General features: G+C 40.2%; 2 protein-coding genes across 9 annotated transcripts; one reads left to right on the top strand and one right to left on the bottom strand.

The window, feature by feature from the left end:
* Positions 1–321: 321 nt before the first annotated feature.
* Positions 322–4,493, bottom strand: LOC147622374 (microbial collagenase). Of its 8 annotated transcripts, none has more exons than XM_086823496.1 (4): positions 3,987–4,493; positions 1,460–1,716; positions 1,026–1,103; positions 322–868 (listed from the first exon to the last, which is right to left on the bottom strand). In XM_086823496.1, exons 1-4 carry the CDS (start codon positions 4,183–4,185, stop codon positions 575–577), a joined length of 828 nt encoding a protein of 275 aa, XP_086679622.1. In that variant the 5' UTR covers positions 4,186–4,493; the 3' UTR covers positions 322–574. The 8 variants fall into 8 exon arrangements, with proteins under 8 accessions (XP_086679622.1, XP_086679624.1, XP_086679621.1 ...); XM_086823498.1 differs by having other exon boundaries at positions 3,996–4,473; XM_086823495.1 differs by having other exon boundaries at positions 1,460–1,719; positions 3,987–4,472.
* A 4,965-nt stretch (positions 4,494–9,458) lies between these two features.
* On the top strand, positions 9,459–10,595 carry LOC147622373 (uncharacterized). Its single transcript, XM_086823718.1, has 2 exons — positions 9,459–10,364; positions 10,458–10,595. Exons 1-2 carry the CDS (start codon positions 9,465–9,467, stop codon positions 10,581–10,583), a joined length of 1,026 nt encoding a protein of 341 aa, XP_086679844.1. The 5' UTR covers positions 9,459–9,464; the 3' UTR covers positions 10,584–10,595.
* The last annotated feature ends 7,173 nt before the right edge of the window (positions 10,596–17,768 follow it).

Genomic DNA, 17,768 nt, shown 5'->3' with positions numbered 1-17,768 from the left:
GGTCGACATTGCTTTCTTCAGAGAATCAAATTAGCTGAAGAGAGCTGCTCTCCATGTGCACTAAGAGCATGCCTCAAAGCTGGAGCGTGGGGGCTCCTGTCTAGACAGCAATAGTGCCTCTTTTTTTAATTTAAAAGATGCCTCACCGGGCACAGAGTTGGACTCAAAACCATTAGCCTAGGACTCAGTTGGCATGGGGTTTTCAGAAAATTCACACCCTGGTCGTGCTAGCAATTAAGGACCAACAAGGCAGCCGTGGAAGTATGGTCCTCTTTAAACCAACTTCAAAACTCAGGAATATTTCCTCACACACGCAACTCGTCCATAAATACATGAGCATGTTATGTTACATAGGATCATGCAAAAGAGCATAAAAATGCATGCTACAATTCTTAAATACATTACAACGGTGTAATCCATGTTACACCTGAAAATGGATATGAACATAAGAAAAGGCCCCACAGAGAGAGAGCTTGGCATTCAGATCAGCTGAGTATTATTTCTGGTGAAACCCCATATGATAACTACAGAATACTTGATTGATCAAATGTAACAAGCCGGAGATTCCAAGAACTTAAGAGACAACTCTCTCACACCTGCACCAGAATGCTAGTCCTCCACCCCGCCCCCTGGCAACTATAATCTCTTCGTCAGCATAATGCCATACAAAGAAAGGGTCCTTGTTCGTGGGAGGGCGGTCCAAATCTTCCTTTTTGGCAATGCTGAACTTGAAAGGGCCGAGGGAACCAATCTTGATGTTTATGGAATCAAACAAGAAGGCTAGAATTCGGTTCTTCCAGCTTATTCTTCCATCGAATGTGAGGCACCCAAGGGGTCCAAGGAATACTCCATTCTCAATTGTCATGGCCTGCCATGCCAGGTTTAGCATTAAAATTAATGTCAGCAAGTGATGTGTGTGTGTGTGTGTGTGTGTGTGTGTGAGAGGGAGAGGGAGAGGGAGAGGGAGAGGGAGAGAGAGAGAGAGAGATGTGTGAATGAATATAGAGAAAAAAGGTTTAACTTACAGTTGCATCAAATTTCTGAATTGCAGTGATAGGGAAGTAAGTGCCTTTTCCCGCACCCCCTTTAAGAGACTCTGAGACCTGTATCAATTAGCATGACCACAAGCACACACATAGCAGTCGTTACGTCTATGATACATAAGCCCCCCACACACACATAGCAGTTGTTACGTCTATCATACATAAGCCCCCCACACACATTAGATGGCATGCAAGCATATACACAGATAACATGAATCCATAAACATGCGTCTCCCCACACACACATGCACGCACACACACGCACGAGTTACTATGCATACATTTACATACACACAATCATCCTCACACGCTCATGAACATCAGAAACAAGTGGAAAACATAAAAAGATTGACGAAAGAAATGGCACCGTAGAGTGATGTGCTTACACAACAAGAGAGAAGGGAAGAAATGCTCACCTGGTCTTTCTTGCTAGAAGTGAAAACAAGCATCCAGGTGCGAGGGCCTGGTGCTTCAGGGCTGCCACCAATGGTAGCCAGGAAAGAAGAAGGGTCAACCTTTGCCTTCTCGACCGCACAAAGGGCAGCGACCACCTCTGTGGCGGGTACTTTCCTCGTCTTTGCTGCCCTCTTCAGCAGGGCGATGCTCTCCGCCAAGTCTAGACCTTTTTCATATTGGGTGCTTGGTCTCGGCTGATCCCCTGCTGCAGCAGCAGCTGCTGGTATGAGCATCATTAGGTGATTAGAGGCAGTGCCTTGGAACCATAGTTGCCAGAAACAGAAACAATGAAACTGAAACACATGGAAATATAAACATGAAAACTCAAGAGGAAACAGAATGTAATTTGCATTAACATGCTCTCTAGAAATTGAGATATAACAAACAGGACTTGTGTAATGAAAAAGTCACAGATCAGTTGAATAAAATGGCCATAATAAACAAACCATAATAGGCAAATCAGTTTCATGTCACAGATTCTCTCTGTAGAGTGAATAGCATATCATTATGCCAAAGAGGAAATGTTTTGAAGGTGTGGGAAACACAGAAACGGTCATCTATGCAGGAAAACAGCCATTATTTGCAACAATGCTTGGAACACTAATATTAAGTCCTACAAATGATATGCACTGTTAGAAAGGTAAGACCTTACGACTGTCTAAATTACTACCATCCAAATCAACAAAACTCTATCCCTTTAACACATGTATCTCTAATGTGGACTTCACATACCACACGATGCCTCTCATCCCATTCACATGTATTAGGATGTATTCTTAACAATTGTTATCATGCCTGGACAGAAAAGCACATAAGAAGGGAAGCTACGTCATTGGGGTAAGTTGTAAGAGAGTAAGTGTATGGTGGGGGCCAATAGTAAGGCAATAAACAAGATGGGTTTGGGGCCCTGTATCCAAAATTGGTCGGCAAAATCCATATTATCCTGGCTAATATGCAGCCTTTGACTAACTTTCCAAGCCAAGGTCGCAAGTGGGAAGAGAGAAAAATCGGCCAATCGACTTGTCCTAACTCCTTACGTAGGTCTACCAGTTCAGATGATTTGCTAGCTAGAAACAGCTCAACTAAAGGTGACAAGTGCAATCAACAGTCAGCACCTACAGTGTGCTCTTGGTAAGCAAGACAATCAGATAATAGCAGCTCAGTAGCTGGAATGTATGACGGCATGGGGAAATTTCGGTGAGCACACATCAGCAACCAAAACGTAATGGTGACATATTGAGTCTACCATGTGGTCCATTTCGATATTCCGCAAATGAACTACACCACGAAAGCACAACATGCACCTTGCTATTAGAGCAAGTCTGCATGTGTCTGTGGCTTTAATTATGGAACACAACAAACATGTGTCTTTGTGTGTGTGTGTGTGTGTACCATCATAAATCCAGAAGGATTTGAACTTACGAATAATCATAATGAAAAGAAGAGAGAAAATTCATCACTAAAAACAAGGAAAGCAAAAATAGGAAACAAGGATGTAAAAGACCCACCAGGAGAAATAATAATAGTAATATAATAATAAAAGAAACAGGACACAAAAAACAACAAACTTTCATTAAAACCTTCTTGAAACAATAATCTTTTTGTATAAGCAGATTGATGAGTTGACAACCTTGAGTAATAAAAGCATGTTTATTTGAACAAATACTACAGAATCCGAAGAACTGAAGAGAGATAACACTATGCGAGAATGGTAGAAGTGAAGTGAGGCATCCTTTTAATATTTAGTTAGAATACTCGTGTTGTAAGCTTTTATCATATATATCTACATCTAAATCGAGAAAACTCAAGGTCCGAGAAAGAACAATGGCCATTATTTGAAGTGCAATAAAGTTCACAAAACTCTTTGAGATAATTCCTTTGCCTAGAGAGTTAGGATTTAGATACATAAAGTCTTGGAAATCAGGAATATCAGGAACAAAAAGGTCGTACTTGACTGATGTCTCTGTATGTCTCATGCAATTATATACTGAAAACCTCAGTTTATTGGCACTTGCGTGTCACACAAGACCATAAAGAGAGTTTACAGGCTTGTGTTTCATGCCAGGCACATTCTACTCTATCAAAGCAATGCTTGCATAAAAATCAGAAAATAAGTTCTTTCAACAGACTGTGATACATTCAATCAAGAAGATCTATATACCAGTATCATTACTTAAGGCCTAAGCAACCTATCCATTTAACCTAAGCAACCTCAATACATACATTGGGTTGCTATTCCTGTATACTTCATGAAATCCCAAAGAGGAGGTCAAAAGTGACATCAAAAAATTATCTGAAATCCTCCATCACAAAATGGGATGGATTTCTCTGTTCCATGCCTCACCATAAACCTACACACACACACACGCATACACACACACATTTGTATTCTCTTTCACATCCTACACACACACACACACCCCACCCAGCAAAAAATCTTGTAATCTACCAAAGTAGGTGAGCTCTCAAAGCAAGGTAGCAAGGTACCTGATTCACCTGATACACTCCCACAGGGTAGCAGGATTCGGTGCGCGGGAGACCGAAGACCGAACGGAGAAGCCAAGCATGTTCTGCGGATGTCGATTCGAAAATGCCCATTAGTTGATGTACATGCCCTGCTCTTGCTTGATGAATCTGTCGCATAGGCAGCTGCCAACACCGATTGCTGCAGAATGAGTGCATCCATCTTCCTTTTGCTCCCTTGCTAAGCATGCGTGGCCATGCCAAGAACTACTGAAATGTGATCACCAAACGTACTCTTAGCAAAATTGCACTCTCAAGGCCGACAGCTCTATCAATGCTCGGAAAATCGTTCTACTAGCGCGCGCGCGCGCGCGAGAGAGAGAGAGAGAGAGAGAGAGAGGTCCAAGGACCAGATAAGGTAATTGAGAGAGAGAGAGAGAGTGTGTGCGCGCGCGCGCGTGTGTCTATGTAATCAATCACCTTGTCAGAGCCAACTATCAGAAATGGCTTAAAGTAGAGAGAGAGAGAGAGAGAGAGTTCATACCATCCACACTCGAGGCTTAAAGATAAGATGAGGGCACAAAACCCCTCTCTTACTCTACTCAAAAAAAAAAAAACTCAACGGGAGAGGGATAATGGATTACTTTGCAAGTTCATTTCCACAATTGAAGCCAGGGCTAGGTTGACCTCGGGTGATATTACATCATACTAGGCACGTGCACACACATACCATGCTCATTTTTTATTGTTTACAACTCCATCACTCTCTCTCTCTACGTGATTTAAAAAGAAAAAGCATTGTGTTGTATTACGTCATTTGAGTCATTTACAATCAACCATTAAAGCATTGAGAATGCTTTAAGAAGGACTTCTATATATATATAATGAGGGAACCCTCCATGCGCCACGTGGTGGGTTTTTTAGCTGCATGGAGGGTCCCTACGTAGCACTCCTGCAACCGTCACCTTCTCCATGTGTAGCAGTCCTACAACCGCCGCCCTCTGCATCGAATGTCCCAGGTATTCAGAGACCTCCTGGCTTCTCCATGCGTTGCAATCGTCGCCCTCTGCATCCAGGTATTTACACTTCCACCATCCTCTACACATAAATTGCATGCAGGCTTTTACAGTCGTTGCCCTCTGCAATTGCCACCCTTTGCATGAAAATAGCATGCAACCCACCAGAGCCCTTCCCTTCCTCCTCCTCCTCCTCCTTCCTTTGAATTTACACTCCTCACATGCACCCGTCCTCATGTAGGCTACAGTCTCCTCGTGTTTGTTGGAAACTCCTCGCGTTTGTTAGGAACTCCTGCACCCGTTGGTAAACCTCCTCACTTTCAGACATTGCCTCTCTCTATATGTATATATTCTGACTGTGCATTTTGTTGTTGTGCAGGCCGACAGCGCTCTCACACATTTCCCCACTCAAGGTAAAGAATGTTGCGCGTTGTTTTTTGTTTGTTTAGGCTCTCTATCTCTCTCTCTTCTAACCCCATGTTTTGTTGTTGTGCAGGCGAGTAGCGTTGTCTAGGCTCTAATCCTTTCCGCACTCATCAGGTATGCTCCCTGCACTCTGGCATTTGTTTCTTTTTTTTATTGGTTCACTGTGAAGCACATTGTGCGTGAGAGAGGCGTATGCATGTGTGTGTTCTAGGCTCTATCGTTTTTTCCTTCTTTTTTATAGCCTTAGCAAGGTTAAAGGGTGTGAGATGTGTGGACAGCATGTAATAAGAGCATGTCTACATATATTTCAAAAAAAAAGTTCAATAATTCATAAAATAGCCTTCCAAAATTTGAAAGACCAGGCCAAAGTTTGTTTTTTTTAATTGGTTTGTTGTAAAGTATAGAGCATCCGTAAGAGTGTGTGTGTGTGCGTGTGTGTGTTTGGTGTGTGTGTGTGTGTGTGTGCGTGTGTGTGTGTGTGTGTGTGTGTGACACTACAAGAGGTTGAGGACATACCGACGCCAAAATACCGACGCAAATGTCGAACGTCGGTATGTCCGTCGTCATGTTGGAGGAGACAAGTATGGCGGGGTTTTTTTAAATTTTCATTTCCCGTCGCGTATACCGACGCCTATACCGACGCTTATTACGACGCTCATACCGACGCATATTTCGTAGCATATACCGACGAATATTCCGACACATATTCCGTCGCATATACCGGCGCTCGTAAGTTTTTCACAGCCGAGAGCCTATTTTCTGGTTTTTCGCAGAAGAGGCGCAAGTAATCACTAGGAAGAGGTGCTTTCTCTCCCTCTTCTCTTTCCCTCTCTCTCCTCTTTTTTCCTCTCTCCTCTTTTCTCCTTCATTCTTCTTTTCTCCTCTTCTCCTTCTCCTAACATGTTATTGCAATTGCTTTTAGTTTTTAATTGAAAAATTAGGACGTTTAGGGTTTTGTGTTTTTTTGGCTCTCTATGCATGTTGAGATCTTGAGCTCTCTATGTATGCATAGATCTCCTAATGCATGCATAGAGATTTTAGGGTTTTGTATTAGTTCTTTTTCTTGTGTTTAATTTACTAATTAGTTTGTTTATTATTTTGTTTTGCAGCTCTTTCACCTCACCAATCTTTCACCAATCCTCGAGCTCTCCTTCAGCTTTGCAAAAAAGAGGTAGATCCTCTATTGATTTTTCTTGTTTATGCTATTTTATATGAATTTTTGCATCCTTGTTTTATGGTTTAGGGTGAGTTTTGGGTTCTTGTAAGCTTACAACACATAGGATTAATTTAATATCTATGCATAAAACCTATAGTAAGCTTGCAATCTCTATTATCCATGTACGTAAAACAAGATCATGTTTATTACACCATTGGGTGATGGGATTAAGGGTTAGCATAGTGCATAAGGCATATAGCATAGAGCTTATGCATAGAGCTTATGCATAAGTCTTGCATAGAGCGTATGCAAGAGACTTATGCATAGAGCGTATGCATAAGACTTATGCATATGACTTATGCATAGAGTTTATGCATATGGCTTATGCATAGAGCGTACGCATAAGACTTATGCATATGGCTTATGCATAGACCTTATGCATAAGGCTTATGCATAGAGCGTGTGCATAAGGCTTATGCATAGAGCGTAATTGCATAGAGCGTGTGCATAAGGCTTATGCATAGAGCGTAATTGCATAGAGCGTGTGCATAAGGCTTATGTGAAAGGGATTAAGGGTTAGCATAATAGTGCATAAGGCATATAGCATAGAGCTTATGCATAGAGCTTATGCATATGTCTTGCATAGAGCGTATGCATAAGACTTATGCATAAAGCGTATGCATAAGACTTATGCATATGACTTATGCATATGGCTTATGCATAGAGCGTACGCAGGTAGACTTATGCATATGGCTTATGCATAGAGCTTATGCATAAGGCTTATGCATAGAGCGTGTGCATAAGGCTTATGCATAGAGCGTAATTGCATAGAGCGTGTGCATAAGGCTTATGTGAAAGGGATTAAGGGTTAGCATAATAGTGCATAAGGCATATAGCATAGAGCTTATGCATAGAGCTTATGCATAAGTCTTGCATAGAGCGTATGCATAAGACTTATGCATAGAGCGTATGCATAAGGCTTATGCATATGACTTATGCATATGGCTTATGCATAGAGCGTACGCAGGTAGACTTATGCATATGGCTTATATGAAAGAGATTGTTAAAATGCAATTGCAAATGCCTTGATTGTGGTTAACAAATGCTTATGCAAATGCCATGGTGAGGGCATTGTGAATTGTTGGTTTGTGTTGGAGCTTTTGGATGATGGATTGAGGCATGAGTCCATGCCTCAATTGCTGAGTTCTAAATTGTAAAAGGGCATGAGTCATGCTCAATACTTGTAAGCCAACAAACTTGTTCTATCATTTGATATTATCCACATCATTTTGTACCTACACTCACCATTGCAACCACTTCAAGTTTCTATAGAATCTAGCAATGTGTGAGGGTACCTTGGCATTGGTTGGAGAGGCCAAGGGGAGAATGGCTTGAACTCTTTGTGCCGTGATTGCTTGGTAAAGCGGTACGAAGGGGGATTAGGTACACCGGTGTGAAGAAATGGCCTCAACCTTCACCTTGGAGGAAAACTCGGTGAAGGGGTGAGAAGAGCTTGGCCGGGAGATCGGCAAGCTTCAACGCGCGTCCTCAACAATCCTCACCATCGACTTTGTGGATGCATTTGGGCAATGGGGCCCCTTTTCTGTCATATTGTGTGGATATTGCAAATGCATATGATCTTTCATGACATTGTGGGATGCAAAGAGTATTGCGTACAAGTTTTAAGAAGTTGCATTTTCAATTGAGATTTGGTTCCAATTACAAAGGAGACTCTGGCGGAATTTACAAAACCGTAATTCAGTCCTAGGGTTTTTGGGATTAGGTCCGAGCTTATGGCTTATGCATAAGACTTGTGCATAGAGCGTGTGCATATAGCTTATGCATAAGACTTATGCATAGAGCGTGTGCATAAGACTTATGCATATGGCTTATGCATAGAGCTTATGCATAAGACTTATGCATAAGGCTTATGCATAGAGCTTATGCATAAGACTTATGCATAAGGCTTATGCATAGAGCTTATGCATAAGTCTTGCAGCCTTATTATGCAAGCTTATACTTATAATATGCATTTAGATTATTGCATAAGGCCTTTATATATAAACAGCTATTTATGAATAGAGATAGCTTCTCTCTCCATCCTTGTGTAAATTCTATTTAATTTTGTATGGAGAGGAGATAAGCTGATTTGTGTTTAACGAGCTGCATATACATGTTATCCTGCTAGATGGAGCCTCTCAATCTTGAAGAGAGAATAGCGTGTCCATGCATGCGATGTAAGTACCAAATCTTTCGAAAACGAAGGATTTGCAACGAGCATGTTCATGACGCTGGAATATTTCCAATGGAGCGCTTGCAAAATTTACGGTTTCAATCGTACAACCAAGCAAGTGTGCAGCCGCATCTTGATAACATTGCGCCTGTGAATTCTCGTCCCCAACAAAGGATGAGGATATCGCAGGAGGGAGTGACAGATGGAGCTCAATTAACAGCACCCGAGGGAATGGAAGAAGGTCAGGAAATGGAAGAAGGTCCAATGGAAGAAATGTTGGATGCCTTCATTGAGCAACAAGAAGCTCTCTTCGAGGAGCATGAACATGAAGATCATCAACCACGACATTCTCAACGGTCAAATTATGAACCAGAGGAAGAGGCCATGCGTAAACCAGATAGAATAGATAATGATTTATAAAATGATGTATCTTAATGATTATGCAAATAGTTATGACATATTTGTAATGGTTTTATGACATTGAAGGTCCATTCATTGTTTACCATTGTTAATGTTTACCATCATAATCACTACTGTAGGAGCAAGTTGATATAGTTTTACCAATGTTGTTTATCATTGTTAATGTTTATCTTATGGTTCTTTCATTCATTGTTTACCGTGTAATTTTCATTCCGTACAAGTTTGTCATATGTTTTTTTGTCCAACAGGCCATGGGTGACTCGCCGCCCTACGACTACAGTCCAGATTTCTCATTTAATCCTACACCGCAGGGCATGAGTCCCCAGCAGTTATATGGTTTTCTTTCGTCCATGACTCCAGAGCAGAGAGCCATGGCTCAGAGTTATTGGGGTTCTGGAGCAGGGACATCTGCCTCACCATCTGGATTCCCGACGCCAGTTCCCACACCCGTGGGTACGACAGCAGCTCCCACACCTCGTACCACACAGCCTTCCACCCCTGTTACAGCTCGATCTACCACGTCTTCACATAGACGGCGCTCACGTAGTAGGTCTTCAGGGGGAGGTTGTTGTGGTGGTAGTGCCACAGATGCTGTGACACCACCACCACGTGAGCGTCGTCCTTCACTCTCATCTGTTGATAGCACACCCATAGGGTCACCTTCCACTCCCTGGGGTGCACATGACCATGACAACAGCAAGATTTACACAATTAGGGATGGGGCACCATTAATGGATAGTGCAGGGAAGGCAATGAAGACACGCATTCGACAATTGTGCACTATACAGTTTCATGACTCTGTCATGACTAAGTGGGATCAGCAAGACAAGGGAAAGAAAAATTATATAAACACAAAGATAAAGCAAGAGTTCCAGCCATCTGACCCTATGAATGTCGTCTCTAATGAGTGGATACAGTATACAGCTCGCATTTTGATGGGGCATCGTAGGTCAGAGGCGAGGGACGCATTCAGAGAGGGGAAGGAGAAACCTGTTTGGCTAGATGACAGGGAGTGGGCAGCCATTGCTCAGGAGCTCACCGAGACACCAGACAGGTTTCAACAACAAAGAGAGGCGGCAAGGGCAAGACTGCAAACAGTAGGGGCTTCTCATCTCGGGAGTGGTGGTTACGAAACCATGCGCCATGAATTCGTAAGTGTTTGTAGCAATTTTATTTATTTAAATGTAGGTATGTGGGCTAAATGTTGATTTTTTAAAAGTTATAATTGTTAATCGTGTGTGCAGGAGTTGGCCATGAATCGCCCACCAAGCAGGCGAGAGGAGAAGTACGCTCACAAACATGGCCTTGTGGCCTTGTTTGAGATGCTTGAAGAAGAAGGAGAGACCGTCAATTGGGAGGCATTACCATGATGTATGATGACCTTCAAACTAATGAAATATGATCAAAACATTCTTGAGTATTAATGTTTAATTTAATTTCTTGTTTGTCGATATCAGGAAAATATGCAAACGAGCACGGTTGTTTTTGTGCTCTATTGTAGACAGAATGGTGCTGTTTGTTTGCTGTTGTTGATCCTGCTCGCAGGCAGCTAGGCAACAGCTAGGCAGCACTATTCTGCCCAAAAAAAAATTTCTGCTACAGCGTCGGTATTTGCCCCGGTATCAGCGTCGGTATATACATAGGTATAGATGCCGGTTTACATTTCGGTATATATTCCGGTATAGAGGCCGGTTTGCACGTCGGTATATAAATCGGTATAGAGGCCGGTTTAAGCGCCGGTATTACCCCCGGTCAGCGTCGGTATAGGCGCCGTTATCTGCGCCGGTATTAATACCCGACAGGTATACCGACGCTGCGATACCGACGCTTATACCGGCGCTTATACCGATGACGAGGCTTTTTTAGACCCCATTAAATAGCGCCGGTACAAGCCCCGGTATTAGGCTAATATGTAGTAGTGTGAGAGAGAGAGAGAGAGAGAGAGAGAGAGTGAAAGTATCATGTGTGTGTGTGTGTGTGTGTGTGTGTGTGAGAGAGAGAGAGAGAGAGAGAGAGAGAGAGAGTGAGTGAAAGGATTGTGTATGTGTGTGTGTGTGTGTGTGTGTGTGTGTGAGAGAGAGAGAGAGAGAGTGAGCGAGAGAGAGTGTGAAATTATTATGTGTGGGTGTGTGTGTGTGTGTGTGTGTGTGTGTGTGTGTGTGTGTGTGTGAGAGAGAGAGAGAGAGAGAGAGAGAAGTATCACACACACACACACACACACACACACACAATGTCAACAGATACAACCCTAAATATTATAGTCCATACTCAAATCCCAAAACAATAACATTGTAAAAATATTTTTGAAATATGGAAGTTTATTAAAATGTTTTTTTATAAAATTCCATATTATGAAAGTTTATAGAAATATGGAAGTTTATAATTTAAAAAAATTTAAATAGCAAGTGCGTTTGACTGTGCGCGCGCGCGCGAGAGAGAGAGAGAGAGAGAGAGAGAGAGAGAGAGAGAGAGAGAGAGAGAGAGAGAGAGAGAGTTTAGAGTGAAAGAAATTTGGAATACTTTCGTTATTTGAACAAAGTGTGTGTGTGTGTGTGTGTGTGTGTGTGTGTGTGTGTGTGTGTAAGAGAGATAAATAATATAGTTATTTGAATAAGAAAAGTGTGTGTGTGTGTGTGTGTGTGTGTGTGTGTGTGTGTGTGTGTGTGTGTGTAAGAGAGATAAATAATATAGTTGTTTGAATAAGAAAAGTGTGTGTGGGGGGAGGGTGTGTGTGTGAGAGAGAGTATTTAAAAACTTTTTAAAAATTATTATTTTTAATTTGATTAACAAGTGTGTGTGTGTGTGTGTGTGTGTGTGTGTGTGTGTGTGTGTGTGAGAGAGAGAGAGAGAGAGAGAGAGAGAGAGAGAGAGTGAAATAGTTTAGTGTGTATGTGTTTGTGTTTGTGCTTAGGGTGTGATTGTGTGTGTGTGTGTGTGTGTGATTTTATCTGTGTATGTATTTATGTGTGTGTATGTGTATGTATGTATACGAATATATATGTATATTGCATACATACAACACACACACATTTATTTACTTACATTATTTTACACACACAGAATGTCAACAGATACATACACACGTACAACCCTAAATATTATAATCCATACTTAAATCCGTAACAATAACATTATAAAATGGAAGTTTATTAAAAATGTTATTTTTGTAAAATTCCATATTATGAAAGCTTATGAAAATATGGAAGTTTAAAAAAAATGAATAGCAAGTGTGTGTGTGTGTGTGTGTGTGTGTGTGTGTGTGTGCGCTTAAGAGAGAGAGAGAGAGAGAGAGAGAGAGAGAGAGAGAGAGAGAGAGAGAGAGAGAATTATTGCATTGATCAAGCCATGTGTGTGATTGTGTTTAGGGGGGGTGTGTGTGAGAGTTCAATATGTGTGTGTGTGTGTGTGCCGTGTGTGTTTGAGAGAGTCCTCATATTGATGTTGAAAGTGTTTTGAATGTTTAATAATTTGAATATAGCAGTAAATATTTGAAAGACGTTAATATTTTAGTTATTCAAATAGGAAAAGTGTGTGTGTGTGTGTGTGTGTGTGTGTGTGTGTGTGTGTGTGTGTTTAATTATTAATTATGTTATTTGAATAGCAAAAGTGTGTGGGTGTGTGAGAGTGTGTGTGAGAGAGAGAAAGAGAGAGTGGAAGTGTTTCAAAATATTTTAGTCATTCAAATGGGAAAAGTGTGTGCGAGGGTGAAAGTGTGTGTGTGGGATTGTGATTTGAATTGCATGTAGTTAGTATGTGCGTTAACTTTGTAGTATACATTGTGCTAATTACGTTCTTATATGTATTAGTAGTTTAACTTCTTATACACACACATTCACACACGCACCGAGGAAAGGCTTTGACTTACATGTATTAATTCAAACACACATGTGCACACACATAATAGTTGTAATTTGTTTATTTACGCCGATGTGCATGCATAGATTAGTTACAATTAAAATTAACACTCACGCTCATAGTAGTCATGCATCTACTTATATGTATGTATGTATGATTGACAGAGATGGAAGAGGTTACGCGCATATTTTTTGAGCACATGAGGAGTACTCTTTCCTTTGAGGAGAGGGTGAATTTGGCTACTGAATTTGAGCATCGTTTTTCCATAGTGGACCATGGCCGGTTGAAGCTGTTGGATGGAACGATGTTTATCAAATTAAAATACGTTTAGATTTAGACAAATTAGATGAAAATATTACACTTATGATTATTAAAGAAAGCCTGGATTATGAAATAGACTCTGTTGTCCATGTTGAAAGAGATAGATCAAGTACGACAAGTGTTTGATGAAATTATTAAATGTATCCCAAAGCATAAGCTCCTTCGAAAATAAAATTGGTTGTGTTCTTCTTGAATGGTTTCGGTTCTAGATTGCTTTTTATATTTCAATGGATTTTATTTTTTCATTCTTTTCTTATAATCTTCCTTTTCTAAATATAAAAAATATCATGGTTGTTATTAATGTATAGTTTGATTACGTTTTATGCAGAGACATGTCAGTAAATATCTTAAAGCTGACTTATAACAATAATAAATTGTCAGATACTGTCTTCTTTGAGGAGATGCCACAATTGGGCTTTTTTGGATGCCAGCCTAGCCCAAAATGGAAAGTCCTTGGATTTGATGGGTGGGATGATGTTAATCATTGGTATATTTATATAGTCTTGGACCCTTATAAGCTAGACGACAATCTCAAGCTCCTCTTAATCAAAGAGGAGCCTAGCCTAGCCCAGCCCAAAATGGGAAGTCCTAAAATTGGGCTTTTTTGGATGCCAACCTAGCCCAAAATGGGAAGTCCTTGGTTTTGATGGGTGGGATGATATTAATCCTTGGTATATTTATATAGTCTTGGACCCTTATAGGCTAGACGACAATCTCAAGCTCCTCTTAATCAAAGAGGCATTGGGATTACTAGATGGCTTTTACATTGTGGGTAGTAGATGTAGGAGCTCCGAGGAAAAGTGTTTCATTTTTAGTGAAATTCTGAAGTGCATTCCATTAAGAAAGTTGGTAAAGATAATGTAATAAGCTTTTAGATTATTCATGGATGTCTCTCTCTCTTTCTCTCTCTCTCTCTCTCTCTCTCTCTCTCTCTCTCTATTTGTTTGTCTTTCTCTCTCTCTCTTTCTCTCATACAATCATGTAATACACAAATAGTTACTCTTACGTTTTATGGTGTATTTGGATTAGAAAAATAGAGAGATCATAAGTTTATTATTTTTTTGGTTTCTTCGTGTGATTATGTAGAAGGAAGCACAAGGACAATAGCGTGATTTCGAATCCAATTCTCTGTTCAACTTGAGGTTGATTTCTTTGTTGGCCTTTTTGTCTTTATCTATTTGTGTGTTTATTGTATGGTTGGCTAGATAGAGAGCGAGAGCTAGAGAGAGAGAGAGAGAGAGAGAGAGAGAGCGAGAGCTAGAGAGAGAGAGAGAGAGAGAGAGAGAGAGAGAGAGAGAGAGAGAGAGAGCACATTAAAACATTATCTATTTCTCTTTCAATCTCATTGAGTGTGTTACCACGTTTACAATATTGGTGTGCTTGGCTACATAAGCTAGAAACATTCCATTTATTAGACTATTGCCTTTGAGATTGTAGAGAGAGTATAATGGGTCAAACTATAGTAGCCTAGAGAATAGCTCTTTTAACTTCAGAAACATTCTTAAAAAAGTTTTAAAAATTTATGATTTTGCCAATACATAAAATATAGAGAGACACATATATGTATCTCTATGATAGTTTTCTACGAGGAATCTACATGTGTATAGGTAGGTTTCTAGGGCTGGTTATATGTTGGTAAAGATATGAAGAGATATTTGTGGAGCCTTAAGATATTAATTTTGAATTTCAGTGAATGGAGATTCAGAATGATAATAACCACTCAAGAGATGTACTGGCTGCGAAGGATGAAGAAGTAGCTTTGTCTACTCCACTGAAGTTGATGAATGTTCGAGTTGCAAAACACCTTGCTAGGTCAAGGTCTCCATCCAGACAAACAAACTCTAAACGTTTACAAAATATTGCGGACATATGCGAGCGAACTGAGAAAAATCAGGTTGTTTGCAACAAGGAGTACTTAGAAGCTATTTGGGATGAGATCCGTGGAAGTGGCAGCCAAAGGGGAGATACGCTAAGAGACGAGATGTCTCATCATCTCCACCGTATCCTTGATAGTAATGGTCAGCGGCGGATGGAGGCTAACCAACTAGACATGATTTCTTTCATGGAGAATATGCATGTTGAAATTGGGGAACGTCAAGGCGGATGTAATGGGCAATGTAAAGAACAAGTGGATTCTCTAAAAGAGCAAGTACGTACTTTAGGCTTGGAGGTATTGAGTCTTAAGATATCTATTAATAAACTCAATGCTATTATGAAAAAGATGAGTCGCATGTTAGAAGCCCGGGTAGTTGCCTAGGGTTTTTGTGAGAGTAATGATGTTTTTTCTCAAGGCACAAATTGTATTGCAACTTGCAGATTCGGCTCTCTCTTCTGGCTATATGTATGAATTTTCCATTTTCTCAAATTCAATACTTCTCTCTTATTTTGTTCTCTCGCACTTTTTTTATGTCTCAACTTCTATATACTCTGTGTGTGTGTGTGTGTGTGTGTGTGTGTGTATGTTATTATCCTTTATCTTTGTAAGAGATGGATTGTATATGTTATGCTCACTTATTCATCTAGGAAATGGTTTGTATATATTATACTCATGTATGTATTAAAAACTCATGTATGTATATATTATACTCATGTATGTATTAAAAACTTCTCTAAGAATTACATTCTTATTGAGCCGAGTCTATTTGGAGTAGGGTCACATGTGTGATGATGGCTGTTGAAGTAGAATATTATGTTGGTGTTTGAAGTTAAGAATGTTAAAAAGGAAGTTAGTTTTCAATATTTTGTGTTTTGAAGGAGATTTGAAGATGGTTAGGAGCTATTTATATTTGAGTTTAAACCAAGTTCGTCGGCTTCGAGTTTTGGATGCAACACATGTGTCTCGTCGTAATCGTTTCTAGGATAAGGGCTTGTATTCAAAAACAAAATGTTGCTAATTTAATGGATTAAGTTAATGAAAATGAAGTTGGAACATTTGGAAGGGTTGAAATGAAGAGGAACATAGAGGAATCCATGGTGGAATCCACTTACTCACAAGAAACATAGTAATTGGCAATGCTATGGTACTTTAAGAACCTATCAATGAAGGTCGAAATGCATAGCCACAGAGAGAGATATTAAACAAGGCTCTTTTTCATTTGATTTAAATGAACCGCTTAGGGATGACAATTTCCATTCTATTTGTTGTGTCGTTGGTGATGTGAAAGATATTAAATATGAATGTCACTCTATAAGGCATATGTTTTCATTTCCTCGAAATGTTAAGCACCCAGCAACTATGGTGGTGTATTCTGGAGATTGCACTCTTCACTCATTTTAGGAGCCCTTACTTATAAGTGCCATTTTTGTAATGCACTAATTTGGAAATGTGAGGCATCAACAAAGCTAAGACAATATGTAGGCAAACACTGCTGTGGAAGTGGGAATGTCTCTTTGCTACCTTTGAAAAACCCACCTCCTGCATTGGCTGAGTTGCTTCTTGTTGGTAATGATAATACAAGTAAGGAATACAGAAAGAATATCCACTCTTACAATTATGATAATACAAGTAAGGAATACAGAAAGAATATCCGCTCTTACAATAATGCCTTGGCATTTGTTTCACTAGGTTCTCACTTGGATAATCAATTCACTAGGGGGGGAGTATTTAATTTCTGAATCCATGGTACTACCTATCATCGTGTTGGTTCTGTAATACCTGATGAAACATGAGATGCGGCTCCTCCATTTGCCCAACTATATGTCTATGATACAAAGCATGAATTAGAGAATAGACTTCATGGGATGCCTTCTTTAAATCATAATGTACTTGAGAGGTTGCAAGCAATGATGTATGGATATAATCCGTATGCCTGTGCTCTTCGTACAATGAGAGAAATGTTGCAGTCAAGTCCACATGCAGATTTGAGAATGGTCATCACTGAAGCGCGATCAACTTCAAGGCAATACTTGGTTCCTACATGAAGTGAGCTAGCAGCTATCATGCTGGGTCAAGGGGATGATTTACATGTGGGGCATAGAGATATTCAAATAGTGTCACGCATAGGTGCTATAAAAAAATATCTAACCTGCACCGTTCGTATATGCCTCTATTATATGTTCTTCCATTTCCTCGAGGTGAGGATGGTTGGCATGTTGGAATTCCACTCAATGGTAGGAATAGACAAGGTTCAAATGAGGAGACAAAGACCGTAACTCAATGGCAATGGTATGCATATAGACTACAAATAAGGGAAGATACAAATGTAGCTATTGCATCAACAGTACATTGTTGATGCATATAGTAGCATGGAAGAATCTAGATTAGTATGGATATGCAATAATCATAAAGCATTGCATGTTGAAGTATACTAAGGTCTTGCAGATATGGTTAATTCAAGTGATGGGGTCAATAGAGTCTCTGGGGGCATTACTGGACACAG

This window comes from Cibotium barometz, chromosome 29 (assembly GCF_041138505.1).
Source record: "Cibotium barometz isolate CiBa-2024 chromosome 29, ASM4113850v1, whole genome shotgun sequence".
Taxonomy (NCBI): Eukaryota; Viridiplantae; Streptophyta; class Polypodiopsida; order Cyatheales; family Cibotiaceae; genus Cibotium; species Cibotium barometz.
Note: the sequence above shows the minus strand (reverse complement) of the source record. Positions and strands in the feature narration are given on the sequence as shown.

Bases quoted from the DNA above. Each gene is read 5' to 3' on its own strand.
- LOC147622374 (XM_086823495.1), bottom strand. From the start codon at position 4,185: ATGGATGCACTCATTCTGCAGCAATCGGTGTTGGCAGCTGCCTATGCG. The intron at 1,720-3,986 runs GTACCTTGCTAC...TGCTCATACCAG, and splicing joins GAGTGTATCAGGTGAATCAG to CAGCTGCTGCTGCAGCAGGG. The intron at 1,104-1,459 runs GTGAGCATTTCT...TAATTGATACAG, and splicing joins CTTCTAGCAAGAAAGACCAG to GTCTCAGAGTCTCTTAAAGG.
- LOC147622373 (XM_086823718.1), top strand. From the start codon at position 9,465: ATGGGTGACTCGCCGCCCTACGACTACAGTCCAGATTTCTCATTTAAT. The intron at 10,365-10,457 runs GTAAGTGTTTGT...TCGTGTGTGCAG, and splicing joins AAACCATGCGCCATGAATTC to GAGTTGGCCATGAATCGCCC.